Genomic DNA, 15,415 nt, shown 5'->3' on the forward strand with positions numbered 1-15,415 from the left:
CACGTCTCCTGATGTACTGACCTGTCTCCTGGTAGCACCTCCATGCTCTGGACACTACGCTGACAGACACAGCAAACCTTCTTGCCACAGCTCGCATTGATGTGCCATCCTGGATGAGCTGCACTACCTGAGCCACTTGTGTGGGTTGTAGACTCCGTCTCATGCTACCACTAGAGTGAAAGCACCGCCAGCATTCAAAAGTGACCAAAACATCAGCCAGGAAGCATAGGAACTGAGAAGTGGTCTGTGGTCACAACCTGCAGAACCACTCCTTTATTGGTGTCTTGCTAATTGCCTATAATTTCTACCTGTTGTCTATTCCATTTGCACAACAGAATGTGAAATGTATTGTCAATCAGTGTTGCTTCCTAAGTGGACAATTTGATTTCACAGAAGTGTGATTGACTTGGAGTTACATTGTGTTGTTTAAGTGTTCCCTTTATTTTTTTGAGCAGTGTACATGACCACTACACTACATGACCAAAAGTATGTTGACGCCTGCTAGTCCAACATCTTATTCCAAAATCAGGGGCATTAATATGGATTTGGTCCTCCCTTTACTGCTATAACAGCCTCTACTCTTCTAGGAAGGCTTTCCACTAGATGTTGGAACATTTCTGCAGGGACTTGTTTCCATTCAGCCACACCAGCATAAGTGAGGTCGGCATTGATGTTGGGTGATTAGGCCTGGCTCGCTGTCAGCGTTCCAATTCATCCCAAAGGTGTTCGATGGGGTTGAGGTCAGGGCTCTGTGCAGGCCAGTCATGTTCTTCCACATCGATCTATACAAACCATTTTTGTATGGACCTCGCTTTGTGCCATTGTCATGCTGAAACAGGAAAGGGCTTTCCTCAAGCTTTTGCCACAAAGTTGGAAGCACAGAATCGTCTAGAATGTCATTATATGCTGTAACGTTAAGATTTCCCTTCACTGGAACTAAGGGGTCTAGACCGAACCATGAAAAACAGCCCCAGACCATTATTCCTCCTCCACCAAACTTTACAGTTGGTACTATGCATTGGGCTGATTCTCCTGGCATCCGTGAAACCCAGATTAGTCCGTCAGACTGCCAGATGTTGAAGCGTGATTCATCACTCCAGAGAACATGTTTCCACTGCTCCAGAGTCCAAAGGTGGCGAGCATTACACCACTCCAGCCAACGCTTTGCATTGCACATGGTGATCTTTTATGCGGCTGCTCGTCCATGGAAACCCATTTCATGAAGCTCATAACGAACAGTTCTTGTGCTGACATTGCTTCCAGAGGAAGTTTGGAAATCGGTAGTGAGTGTTGCAACCGAGGTCAGACGATTTTTACGTGCTTCAGCACTCGGCGGGCCCGCTCTGTGTACTTGTGTGGCGCTTATGTGGCCTACCATTTTGCAGCTGAGCCGTTGTTGCTCCTAGACATTTCCACTTCACAATAACAGCATCTACAGTTGACCGGGGCAGCTCTAGCAGGGCAGAAATCTGACAAACTGATTTGTTGGAAAGGTGGCATCCTATGATGGTGCCACATTGAAAGTCACTGAAAATCAAATCACATTTTATTTGTCACATGCGCTGACTACAACCTTACAGTGAAATGCTTACTTACAAGCCCTTAACCAACAATGCAGTTTTAAGGGAAAAAAGTGTTAAGAAAGTATTTGCTAAAATAAACTGAAGTTTAAAAAATGTACTTACAAAAACAAAACATGCCAGAAAAAAATATGAAAAATAAAAAAATAACACATTATTAAGGAGCAACAATAAAATAACAGTAGCGAGGCTATATGCAGCGGGTACCAGTACAGAGTCAATGTGCGGGGGTACCGGTTAGTAGAAGTAATTGAGGTAAAATGTACACATAGGTAGAGTTCAAGTGACTATGCATGGATAATAAACCAAGAGTAGCAGCAACGTAAAAATGAGGTTGGGGTGGGGACAATGCAAATAGTCCGGGTAGCCATTTGATTAGCTGTTCAGGAGTCTTATGGTTGGGGATAGAAGCTGTTAAGAAGCCTTTTGGAACTAGACTTGGCGCTCCGGTACCGTTTTCCATGCTGTAGCAGAGAGAACAGGCTATGGGTCACGTGTGCTCCCTCTCCGGCCTCTAGGACACTAGGCTGCTTGTTTCAACTGGAAGAAAGGACTGTGCATAGAAACAGGACTTGCTTCCAGACTCCCAGTCAGGATGCTTTCGATGGTGCAGCTGAGGAACGTTTTGAGGATCTGAGGACCCATGTCAAATCTTTTCAGTTTCCTGAGGGGGAACAGGCGTTGTTGTGCCCTCTTCACGACTCCCTATAGGCTGTCTCACCTTTGTCTGTGATCAGGCCGACCACTGTTGTGTCGTCTGCAAACTTAATGATGGTGTTGGAGTCGTGCTTGGCCATGCAGTCATGGGTGAACAGGGAGTACAAGAGAGGACTGAGCACGCACCCCTGAGGGGTTCCCGTGTTGAGGATCAGCGTAGCAGATGTGTTGTTACCTACCCTTACCCTTGAATGTTGACCTATTTAAAGGTCTTACTCACATCGGCTACAGGCTGTGCTTGTCTTTGTAGTCCGTAATAGTTTGCAAGCCCTGCCACATCCGAGAATTGAAGCCGGTGTAGAATGCTTCGATCTCAGTCCTGTATTGAAGCTTTTCCTGTTTGGTGTTTCGTCGGCGGCCGTAGCGGGATTTCTTATAAGCGTCCGGGTTAGAGTCCCGCTCCTTAAAAGCGGCAGCTCTACCATTTAGCTCAGTACGGATGTTACCTGTAATCCATGGCTTCTGGTTGGGGTATGTACGTACTGTCACTATGGGGACGACGTCATCGATGCACTTATTGATGAAACCAGTGACTGATGTGGTATACTCCTCAATGCCATTGGAGGAATCCCGGAACATATTCCAGTCTGTGCTAGCAAAACAGTCCTGTAGCTTAGCATCTGCTTCATCTGACCACTTCCTTATTGAGATAGTCGCTGGTACTTCCTGCTTTAGTTTTTCTTGTAAGCAGGAATCAGGAGGATATAATTATGGTCAGATTTGCCAAATGGAGGGTGAGGGAGAGCTTTGTATGCGTCTCTGTGTGTTGTGTAAAGGTGGTCTGGAGTCCCCCCCTCTGGTTGCACATTTAACATGCTGGTAGAAATGAGGTAAAATGGATTTAAGTTTTCCTACACTAAAGTCCCCGGGCCACCAGGAGCGCCACCTCTGGATGAGCATTTTTTTGTTTGCTTATGGCCTTATGCAGCTCATTGAGTGCCGTCTTAGTGCCAGCATCGGTTTGTGGTGATAAATACTAAGGGTGAATTTGTGTGTGAGAGATATATTATGTATAACCTACCTAAAAGCAAAAGATCGCTATGTACACAGGTAAGATCAGGGATATTGCCTCTGCGTATTGAAAAAGGTAAGATCAGGGATATTGCATCTGCGTATTGAAACAGGTCAGATCAGGGATATTGCCTCTGCGTATTGAAACAAGTCAGATCAGGGATATTGCCTCTGCGTATTGAAACAGGTAAGATCAGGGATATTGTCTCTGCGTATTGAAACAGGTAAGATCAGGGATATTGTCACCTCTGACATCCAGTATTAAAAGTGCATCTAAATCATTAAGGTAAGATTACATCCTATCCTAGGGATATATTGTCTCTGCGTATTAAAAAAGAAACAGGGTCAGTATTGTCAGTATTGTGGTGAAATGGAAGAGAAAAGACTATGTAACTATTGTGACCTCGAATAAATAGAGAATGAAACTAATTTTATTTCTAATTTTATCCTCAAGATCTTCAGGAAGGTCATTCTATTGCCAATGCTTGTCTATGAATATCGCATGACTGTGTGCTCGATTTTAAATCTGTCGTTCTGCCCCTGAACAAGGCAGTTAACCCACTGTTCCTAGGTCGTCATTGAATATAAGAATTTGTTCTTAACTGAATTGCCTAGTTAAATAAAGGTAAAATAAATAATAATAAATATACCTGCCAGCAACAGGTGTGGCTGAAATAGCCAAATAAAACACACTCCTAATATTGTGTTGCAAAGGAAGGTCTCTGCATGTCAATGCAACAAACAAAAGTAAAAATTAAATGTGTTCAATGAAAAGAGGGTAGAAAAACACAATGAAAAGAGGGTAACTTAAAAGAAAAACAGGTAATATGATAAGGAATTGCTGTGCCTTTATTTTACATTTACTTCACTATATTCCTAAAGGCAATGATGCACTTTTTACTCCATACATTTTCCTTGACACCCAAAACTACTTTGGGTAGCAGGACAGGGAAATAGTCCAATTCACGCACTTATCAACAGAACAACCCTGGTCATCCCTACTGCCCCTGATCTGGCAGACTCACTCACTTATTTCATTTGTAAATTATGTCTGAATGTTAGAGTGTGCCCCTGGCTTTCCGTACATTTTAAAAACAAGAAAATGGTGTAATATGGTTTCTTTAATATATGGAATTTGAAATGATTATGTATATTTTACCAATTACATTTACTTTTGATACATTTACTTTTGATACTTAAGTATATTTTAAACCAAGTACTTTTTGACTTTCACTCAAGTAGTATTTTACTGGGTGACTTTTACTTGAGTCATTTTCTATTAAGGTATCTCTACTTTTACTCAAGTATGACAGTTGATTACTTTTTCCACCACTGCCTAGCACCAGGTAAGCCTTTGATGCTTTCCACCAATCAGGTGTAAGAAACAGCAACTGAACAAAAACTCATATTCATCTCTGGGTGTGGCGGTCTCTTATGTTAGTGGAGGGTTGGAAGCATTCTGGAACAAGTTTCAACTAGAAGAAGGAACTGTGCATAGAAACAGGCGATAGAAATGAACATCAACACAAACAAAACATGCTCAAACAATCTGCTGTTTCCTTATCTCCGTTTGTCCTGAGTTTAGTTAATGGAGAAGAGATGGCCTTTCAACAATATGCTAATACCTATTTATTGTGTATGTAACTTAACATGTGTGAGTAGTGTATATAAACTCAGCAACAAAAAAAGTCACTTTTTCAGGACCCTGTCTTTCAAAGATAATTCGTAAAAATCCAAATAACTTCACAGATCTTCATTGTAAAGGGTTTAAACACTGTTTCCCATCCTTGTTCAATGAACGATAAACAATGCATGAACATGCACCTGTGGAACGGTCGTTAAGACACTAACAGCTTACAGACAGTAGGCAATTAAGGTCACAGTTATGAAAACTTAGGACACTAAAGAGGCCTTTCTACTGACTCTGAAAAACACCAAAAGAAAGATGCCCAGGGTCCCTGCTCATCTGCGTGAACGTGCCTTAGGCATTGCAATGTCCATACTGTGAGACGCCTAAGACTACAGGGAGACAGGACGGACAGCTGATCGTCCTCGCAGTGGCAGACCACGTGTAACAACACCTGCACAGGATTGGTACATCTGAACATCACACCTGCGGGTCAGGTACAGTATGGCAACAACATCTGCCCGAGTTACACCAGGAACGCACAGTCAGTGCTCAGACTGTCCGCAATAGGCTGAGAGAGGCTAAGGGCTGAGGGCTTGTAGACCTGTTGTAAGGCAGGTCCTCACCAGACATCACTGGCAACAACGACGCCTATGGGCACAAACCCACCGTCTCTGGACCAGACAGGACTGGCAAAAAGTGCTCTTCTCTGACTAGTCGCGGTTCTGTCTTACCAGGGGTGATGGTCGGATTCACGTTTATCGTTGAAGGAATGAGCGTAACACCGAGGCCTGTACTCTGGAGCGGCGATCGATTTGGAGGTGGAAGGTCCGTCATGGTCTGGGGCGGTGTGTCACAGCATCATCGGACTGAGCTTGTTGTCCTTGCAGGCAATCTCAACGTTGTGCGTTACAGGGAAGACATCTTCCGACCTCATGTGGTACCCTTCCTGCAGGCTCATCCTGATATGACCCTCCAGCATGACAATGCCACCAGCCATACTGCTCGTTCTGTGCGTGATTTCCTGCAAGACAGGAATGTCAGTGGTCTGCCATGGCCAGCGAAAAGTCCAGATCTCAATCCCATTGAGCACATCTGGGACCTGTTGGATCGGAGGGTGAAGGCTAAGGCCATACCCCCCAGAAATGTCCGGGAACTTGCAGGTGCCTTGGTGGAAGGGTGGGGTAACATCTCACAGCAAGAACTAGTAAATCTGGTGCAGTCCATGAGGAGGAGATGCATTGCAGTACTTAATGCAGCTGGTGGCCACACCAGATACCAGAGGTGTGGCCTCGAGTCACAGGACTTGGACTTGAGTCAGACTGAGTCACAAATATGATGACTTGCAACTCGACTTTGACTTTAACACCAATCACTCGTGACTTGACTTGGACTTGAGCCTTATGACTTGATACCCTCCCCAAACCCAAATATAAAAATTATGCTATTTAAAAAGGTGTGCAGCGCATAAACTCTTCATTTAAGGGATTACAATTTGAATCGGACAGCAGCCAATCAAATTGTGCCAGCTGAGAAAAAGTTGTGCGTGGCACAATGAGCCTCCACACAGTCAGTCAGTGCAGGAAAGTGATCATTGCACCCAAGATTGAGCTACAACTGGCTAGGCAGTTGGTAGCCTAAATCCTCCCTGATGTTACTGCTGTTCCTAAAACCGTTGACATACGTTAGCCTACTGTAACCACACAGAGTGTGTGTGTGTGTGTGTGTGTGTTAAGGTTGGGCGATTGTGTACAAGCCTACATCGCCCGATTGCGCCCCATAGCGATCCTCGATAGTCGATCACTATTGGGGGGGTGTGTCTTTCTTTTGTTGTGTTACATATACAGAATGAGTATATGATTGAGAAAATCACATTTCATCGTGTCACTGTGGGTTAGTCCAAGTTGAACCAAAGTTACCAAACCACGTCAGTCCCAGTACTCGACAGTCCCACTACTACGGCATGCCTAAACTGTGCAGAAAGTGTGGCCAATGTCATCTGGCTGCAGACTGCACAGCCATCTTCTGCAGAATCTGTAAAGGGGACCATCCCACCTCAGACTGTACTTCCACATAGCCACAGCCCGTCTGGTGTTCAACCTTCCCAAGTTCTCTCACGTCACCCCGCTCCTCCGCTCTCTCCACTGGCTTCCAGTTGAAGCTCGCATCCGCTACAAGACCATGGTGCTTGCCTACGGAGCTGTGAGGGGAATGGCAGCGCAGTACCTCCAGGCTCTGATCAGGCCCTACACACAAACAAGGGCACTGCGTTCATCCACCTCTGGCCTGCTCGCCTCCCTACCACTGAGGAAGTACAGTTCCCGCTCAGCCCAGTCAAAATTGTTCGCTGCTTTGGCCCCCCAATGGTGGAACAAACTCCCTCACGACACCAGGACAGCGGAGTCAATCACCACCTTCCGGAGACACCTGAAACCCCACCTCTTTAAGGAATACCTAGGATAGGATAAAGTAATCCTTCTCACCCCCCCCCTTAAATGATTTAGATGCACTATTGTAAAGTGGCTGTTCCACTGGATGTCATAAGGTGAATTCACCAATTTGTAAGTCGCTCTGGATAAGAGCGTCTGCCAAATGACTTAAATGTAAATGTAAATGTACAGGTGCAGTAATCTGTGAGCTGCTCTGACAGTTGGTGCTTAAAGCTAGTGAGGGAGATAAGTGTTTCCAGTTTCAGAGATTTTTGTAGTTCGTTCCAGTCATTGGCAGCAGAGAACTGGAAGAAGAGTCGGCCAAAGAAAGAATTGGTTTTGGGGGTGACGAGAGAGATATACCTGCTGGAGTGTGTGCTACAGGTGGGAGATGCTATGGTGACCAGCGAGCTGAGATAAGGGGGGACTTTACCTAGCAGGGTCTTGTAGATGACATGGAGCCAGTGGGTTTGGCGACGAGTATGAAGCGAGGGCCATCCAACGAGAGCGTACAGGTCGCAATGGTGGGTAGCATACGGGGCTTTGGTGACAAAACGGATTGCACTGTGATAGACTGCATCCAATTTGTTGAGTAGGGTATTGGAGGCTATTTTGAAAATGACATTGCCGAAGTTGAGGATTGTTAGGATGGTCAGTTTTACAAGGGTATGTTTGGCAGCATGAGTGAAGGATGCTTTGTTGCGAAAAAGGAAGCCAATTCTAGATTTAACTTTGGATTGGAGATGTTTGATATGGGTCTGGAAGGAGAATTTACAGTCTAACCAGACACCTAAGTATTTGTAGTTGTCCACGTATTCTAAGTCAGAGCCGTCCAGAGTAGTGATGTTGGACAGGCGGGCAGGTGCAGGTAGCGATCGGTTGAAGAGCATGCATTTCGTTTTACTTGTATTTAAGAGCAATTGGAGGCCACGGAAGGAGAGTTGTATGGCATTGAAGCTTGCCTGGAGGGTTGTTAACACAGTGTCCAAAGAAGGGCCAGAAGTATACAGAATCAAATCAGAGTGATGGCTGGTGTTAAACCTTTAATGGTTGACTATTTAATCAAATCTGTTATGCCCTGTAATTACAGCCAGTTTGGAAGCCTTTGTTTAGGCCCCTAGAAGTGCAAGTGATATAAAACACCAAGTATTCATTAATATGCTATAATATACAAATGCCTATCAGCCAACTTGCTTGCACCACTCCCTCGTAATTACAGTAAAGTACTGTAAAAACAACTTTCTTACCATTACTTTGTCACTTTTACAGTATTGTACTGTCTTTCATTGCTTTGACATTATAGTAATTTACAGGAAGCAGGCATCCAATTACCGTGAATATTTCAGTAATGTATTAGCATTATCCAGAGATAGTCAGAAATATACCATAAGATATCTTGTTGTAATTACAATTCTTTTGAAGACCAGTATATCCTTAACTACAACAGGATTTTCAGTAACGATAACAGAAAAGTTTTACTTGCTATGACTATGATGTTTTTTAAAATTATCAATCTTGGTTGAATGCACCAACTGTAAATTGTTAAGGACAAGAGTGCCCATTAAATGACCCAAATGTAAATGAAAATATAAAAATGAAAACTTGCAAAAACACTTGGTAATATGTCACTGGGTAATTTCATTAATATGCTGTAATTGTAATTGGTCTGTAAATTATATTACAGTAACTGACGTGGTACTGTAAATTAGATTACATGAACATTTTTGGTACCATAAAATGTATTACAGTAGCTGTACTGTAAAATCAAATACAGTAACTTACTACCAATTGCTTGCCAGTAAGTTACTGTACATTTTACAGGAAATGTTTTACAGTGTGGTGTAGGCCCATTCCAGAAAAAAAACATCTGGGCCTCAATTGGTAGGCTACAAGTGTATTTTTTTAAACCCCACCCACAGACAAACGCCAAAGACACATCAATCATGACAACAGCATTCTATCTGTTGAGCGGGGCTAATCTATGCGTAAAACGAATTAACTACAGAAAACAGAAGAAAACTGATTATGAACTGAAGCACAAACAATGGATTGACATTTGTTAAGTAAGTGAAAAGTAGGCTATCTATTTTTATGAATGTATCTGTTCCTTACTTTGTGGATGAGTTTAAAGAGAGCATGGTGTAAAAATGTATTTTGATTGTCTTACTCCGCTGATGTTGAATTGTAGCCTAAAGTTTTGGCGTAACCAGATAGCCCATTTAATTTACTCTGTTACTACAAAAGTCTGAGATTTACTCTGTTCCGACATATCATACAATTTATAGGTTACTCAGCCACCTGAATATGCGCAATAAGAAGAGCAGGTAGGCCTATGCGTAAAAAGTATTCTACTTTCAACTGTATCCATTCCTTTCTTATGGATACTTTTTGAACAGTTCACATTGGCTTTATACCAAAATGTAAAATGTATAAGCAGACATAAACAATGAGGGAACAAACAACAAATAAACATGATGGCATTGATTTCCTTCCCTGCCACACAGTAATATGTGGGATATGTGGGATATGTGGAAGTAAACTGATTTTTTTTAAATCGATTGAAAAAGGGAAACAAAATCTCAGTCAATGTAGAACACCTAAGTTCTCAAATAAGAAATAATGTACTTCTGGTTGCTATAAAATGCTGTAGATTGAGGTCTACACATAAACATAGGCCTACACCCAAAAAGCTGAAAAGCTCCTCTTGTTTGTGTGGATTGTATCATACCATTTTGAAGGGCATTGTGCAATTAATTCATACCAGGATCCAGGTTACATTGATGCCTTCCCTCAACTATCTTCTCTTTTATCTACTCAGGTTGCTCCAGTGTTCCATAGTTATCGAACAAAAGGAGGCAAGTTCTGAAAAAGAGACTGTCAACATCCAGCCTCAACCATGGATTGGAAGACCTTCCAAGGCCTCCTGAGTGGGGTGAATAAGTACTCCACGGCATTTGGTCGTATCTGGCTCTCTGTGGTGTTTGTGTTCAGGGTGATGGTGTACGTGGTGGCGGCAGAGCGTGTGTGGAGCGATGATCAGAAGGACTTTGACTGCAACACCAAGCAACCCGGCTGTGCCAACGTCTGCTACGACCACTACTTCCCCATCTCCCACATTCGCCTGTGGGCCCTGCAGCTCATCTTTGTCACTTGCCCTTCCTTCATGGTGATGATGCATGTGGCGTATCGCGATGAACGCGAACGGAAGAATGCCATGCATGGCAACAAGGGCAAGCTGTACGAGAACACAGGGAAGAGGCACGGCGGCCTCTGGTGGACCTACCTGCTTAGTCTCTTCGTCAAGACGGGCATCGAGATCTCCTTCCTCTACATCCTCCACAAAATCTACGACAGCTTCTACCTGCCCCGGCTGGTCAAGTGTGAGGTCAGCCCCTGCCCCAATCAGGTGGACTGCTACATCGGCCACCCCACAGAGAAGAAAGTTTTCACCTACTTCATGGTGGGTGCCTCGGCCCTCTGTATTGTACTCAACGTCTGTGAGATCATATACCTTGTCTCCAAGCGGATCGCTCACATAGCACAAAATAAGAGGAGAAAACAGAACACCATGGCCCTGAATGAACGGTACAGCAAGGAGAATTCCTGCAGCAACTGCACTCTGCCCATGTCTCAGCTGGAGAAACAACCCTTAAGGTTCCAGTCCCCAGACCACCTTCAAGCCCCTTTACCGACTCACATGCGGGCGTCTGCCCCTAACCTGTCCTCTGCAGCATAGGATGCCTGAACTATCCCACGATTCAACCACAACATGTATGCCTATGGAGCCAGGTCTCACCTTATTGATCAAATCTGCTCATGCTTGTCCTCCTTTAAGACTCTGTATGAGAGACATGTTTTTCTCTAAGACTCTACTGTCCTATTACTGCCCTATACTGCCATGGTGCAAGGCTTTGTACTGATGTTCCATGACCCTGGGGCTAGACAACCCTGATCTTCAGCCACACCCCATTTTATACAACTCAGCTCCCACTGCTAGACTAAATACAAAAAAATACAAGAAAATCTATAATTGTCTACTGTAACATCTTATACAAAGCTTTTCCAGTTACTCTCACTTTGTTTTCACATTACTTTGGGGTTTCTTGCCAGGGGTAAAGGTGCCCGCATACTAGATTTGGTTTGTTCATAGCAAAACTCGGCTTGGCGAAGTGAACGTCTGTGTTCGCATACTCCCTAAAGACTTTCGCTTGAAAAACAAGAAAAAAGCAGCAATATTAATGTGGATGTCCCTCGTAAGCCACCGTAGCAACAACATAGTCAGTAACACATCCTCAAAACAGTCAGAATTAATCTAAGATAAATCAAGAAATCTGTAATACATTTTTTACCGAGGATGTCTGTCGCACAATTGTGTATATATAGCTAAGATGTTTGGTGTAAGTGAAAAAGTTAAAAAAGATTGCATGAAAACTAGTAGAACATTACCCTCAAATACACTTTTTAACCCTGTTTTATGACCTCAATATGAGGACAACAGAATGATAACAAATCTCTTTACTTTGGACTTTATAGTGTTACTGCAAGATTAGTCTAAAATGGACAGTGGCTTCCCCTACTTGACGCTCTTATCATTTATTTAGTTTTATTTACAGCATTTATTCTAATAGAAGCTCCTCTATCATTATTACGGATATGTTGTATTTTCTTACTTACTCTATTGCAAGACTACATTAGCATGGTTCCACTCAGATTTATATTGCAAAGCTACAACAGATTGCCTGTGTTTTTACATGCTTGTAAACCAACCTTCCTCATCCAAGGTTTATGTTGATTCAAATGAGGGACAAGGAACGCTGCTATTTAATTGATCAAGTCCACTTATGCAAGTAAACCCTGGCATCTTGGAAAGCTGGAGCACATGAAAGCAAAGAAGAACAGGGTGGACAATGAAGTGGATACAATCTCAGCCTTACAGTGTTCCTCGGGGAACATTGGTGTGGATACCTGATAGCCTCCCATTGTCAGGAGCAGAACCTTCCCAATCAGCTTCAAACTTCCATTTTGAACATTATTATTTTGATAAATAAAATGTTTACATTTAATTTACTTCAGTCTCATGTTACAGTAGTTATTTGACATTCCTGTTGACTTATCTTTTTCTGGATTCTAAGACAAGTACTTGACTTAAGGCCCCATTCAGGTGACCCTGACTGACTCGATCAGAACATCTCTAGTCAGGACATTAAAACAGACCCATGTGACATACAGGACCACAAGCCCAAAGACATCCTGTTATAACCATGTAATACAGTATGTCGTATTGATGTAGGTCCATACACGTAAGTCAGTGAAAGGATGTTTCTAACACTAAATATTGCTTTAGTGTTCATTTTCAATTAGATGTTGGAATTTCTCTGATGTGTATGTTCAAGTCATCAACTCATTGGCCCATATCTGCCAGCTAAGGACAACATGTAATTTACCGTTTCCTGTTCTGCATTCTCCCAATCAATGATGACAATGATAAAAATGGACCAACAAACATTCAAATGACTGAGTCAGATCTAGACGATTATTGTTTTACCATTTGCCTATTTCCTCATTGTGGCACAGAAACATTTGTTGAGATTCTCTGAGAATTTGTGTGAGCAAGCTAAAAGAATCTGCATAGCAGGCCCAGCTTGCCATTCAGGTTTCTCTTTGCGTTAGGACAAGGAGTGGAAGACAAACACTCCTTGTCCTAATGCAAAGAGAAACCTGAATGGCAAGCTGGGCCTGCTATGCAGATTCTTTTAGCTTGCTCACACAAATTCTCAGAGAATCTCAACAAATGTTTCTGTGCCACAATGAGGAAATAGGCAAATGGTAAAACAATAATCGTCTAGATCTGACTCAGTCATTTGACTGGAACATGTTCCAGGATTCTTCCGATGGCATTGAGGAGTACACCACATCAGTCACTGGCTTTATCAATAAGTGCATCGAGGATGTTGTCCCCACAGTGACTGTACGTACATACCCCAACCAGAAGCCATGGATTACAGGCAACATTTGCACTGAGCTAAAGGGTGGAGCTGCCGCTTTCAAGGTGCGGGACTCGGAACCCGGAAGCTTACAAGAAATCCTGCTATGCCCTCCGACGAACCATCAAACAGGCAAAGCGTCAATACAGGCTAAGATTGAATCATACTACACCAGCTCCAACCGAGGATGTTGTCCCCACAGTGACTGTACGTACATACCCCAACCAGAAGCCATGGATTACAGGCAACATTCGCACTGAGCTAAAGGGTGGAGCTGCCGCTTTCAAGGTGCGGGACTCGGAACCCGGAAGCTTACAAGAAATCCTGCTATGCCCTCCGACGAACCATCAAACAGGCAAAGCGTCAATACAGGCTAAGATTGAATCATACTACACCGGCTCCAACGCTTGTTTTATGTGGCAGGGCTTGCAAACTATTACAGACTACAAAGGGAAGCACAGCTTCGAGCTGCCCAGTGGCACGAGCCTACCAGACGAGCTAAATAACATCTATGCTTGCTTCGAGGCAGGCAACATTGAGGCATGCATGAGAGCATCAGATGTTCCAGACGACTGTGTGATCACACTCTCCGTAGCCGACGTGAGTAAGACATTTAAACAGGTCAACATACACAAGGCTGCGGGGCCAGATGGATTACCAGGATGTGTGCTCCGGGCATGTGCTGACCAACTGGCAGGTGTCTTCACTGACATTTTCAACATGTCCCTGATTGAGTCTGTAATACCAACATGTTTCAAGCAGACCACCATAGTCCCTGTGCCCAAGAACACAATGGCAACCTGCCTAAATGACTACAGACCCATAGCACTCACGTCCGTAGCCATGAAGTACTTTGAAAGGTTGTTAATGGCTCACATCAACACCATTATCCCAGAAACCCTAGACCCACTCCAATTTGCATACTGCCCAAACAGATCCACAGATTATGCAATCTCTATTGCACTCCACACTGCCCTTTCCCACCTGGACAAAAGGACCACTTATGTGAGAATGCTATTCATTGACTACAGCTCAGCGTTCAACACCATAGTACCCTCAAAGCTCATCACTAAGCTAAGGATCCTGGGACTAAACACTTCCCTCTGCAACTGGATCCTGGACTTCCTGACGGGCCGCCCCCAGGCGGTGAGGGTAGGTAGCAACACATCTGCCATGCTGATCCTCAACACTGGAGTTCCACAGGGGTGCATGCTCAGTCCCCTCCTGTACTCCCTGTTCACCCACGACTGCATGGCCAGGCTCCCACAACTCCAACACCATCATTAAGTTTGCAGACGACACAGCAGTGGTAGGCCTGATCACAGACAATGACGAGACAGCCTATAGGGAGGAGGTCAGAGACCTGGCCGTGTGGTGCCAGAATAACAACCTATCCCTCAACGTAGCCAAGACTAAGGAGATGATTGTGGACTACAGGAAAAGGAGGACTGACAACGCTCCCATTCTCATCGACGGGTCTGTAGTGGAGCAGGTTGAGAGCTTCAAGTTCCTCGGTGTTCACATCAACAACAAACTAGAATGGTCCAAACACACCAAGACAGTCGTGAAGAGGGCACAACAAAGCCTATTCCCCCTCAGGAAACTAAAAAGATTTGGCATGGGTCCTGAGATCCTCAAAAGGTTCTACAGCTGCAACATCGAGAGCATCCTGACTGGTTGCATCACTGCCTGGTATGGCAATTGCTCGGCCTCTGACCGCAAGGCACTACAGAGGGTGGTGCGTACGGCCCAGTACATCACTGGGGCTAACCTGCCTGCCATCCAGGACCTTTACACCAGCCACCCCAGTCATAGACTGTTCTCTCTACTACAGCATGGCAAGCGGTACTGGAGTGCCAAGTCTAGGACAAAAAGGCTTCTCAACAGTTTTTACCCCCAAGCCATAAGACTCCTGAACAAGTAATCAAATGGCTACCCGGACTATTTGCATTGTGTGCCCAACCCTCTTTTTACGCTGTTGCTACTCTCTGTTTATCATATATGCATAGTCACTTTAACTATACATTCATGTACATACAACCTGAATTGGGCCGACCAACCAGTGCT

General features: G+C 44.0%; 1 protein-coding gene across 1 annotated transcript; it reads left to right on the forward strand.

Moving 5' to 3' along the window:
* Window positions 1–9,270: 9,270 nt before the first annotated feature.
* On the forward strand, window positions 9,271–12,431 carry LOC135525981 (gap junction beta-3 protein-like). Its single transcript, XM_064953970.1, has 2 exons — window positions 9,271–9,427; window positions 10,183–12,431. The coding sequence occupies exon 2, from the start codon at window positions 10,261–10,263 to the stop codon at window positions 11,098–11,100; it is 840 nt and encodes a 279-aa protein (XP_064810042.1). The 5' UTR covers window positions 9,271–9,427; window positions 10,183–10,260; the 3' UTR covers window positions 11,101–12,431.
* Window positions 12,432–15,415: the final 2,984 nt, after the last annotated feature.

The sequence above is a fragment of the Oncorhynchus masou genome, chromosome 32, assembly GCF_036934945.1.
Source record: "Oncorhynchus masou masou isolate Uvic2021 chromosome 32, UVic_Omas_1.1, whole genome shotgun sequence".
NCBI lineage: Eukaryota > Metazoa > Chordata > Actinopteri > Salmoniformes > Salmonidae > Oncorhynchus > Oncorhynchus masou.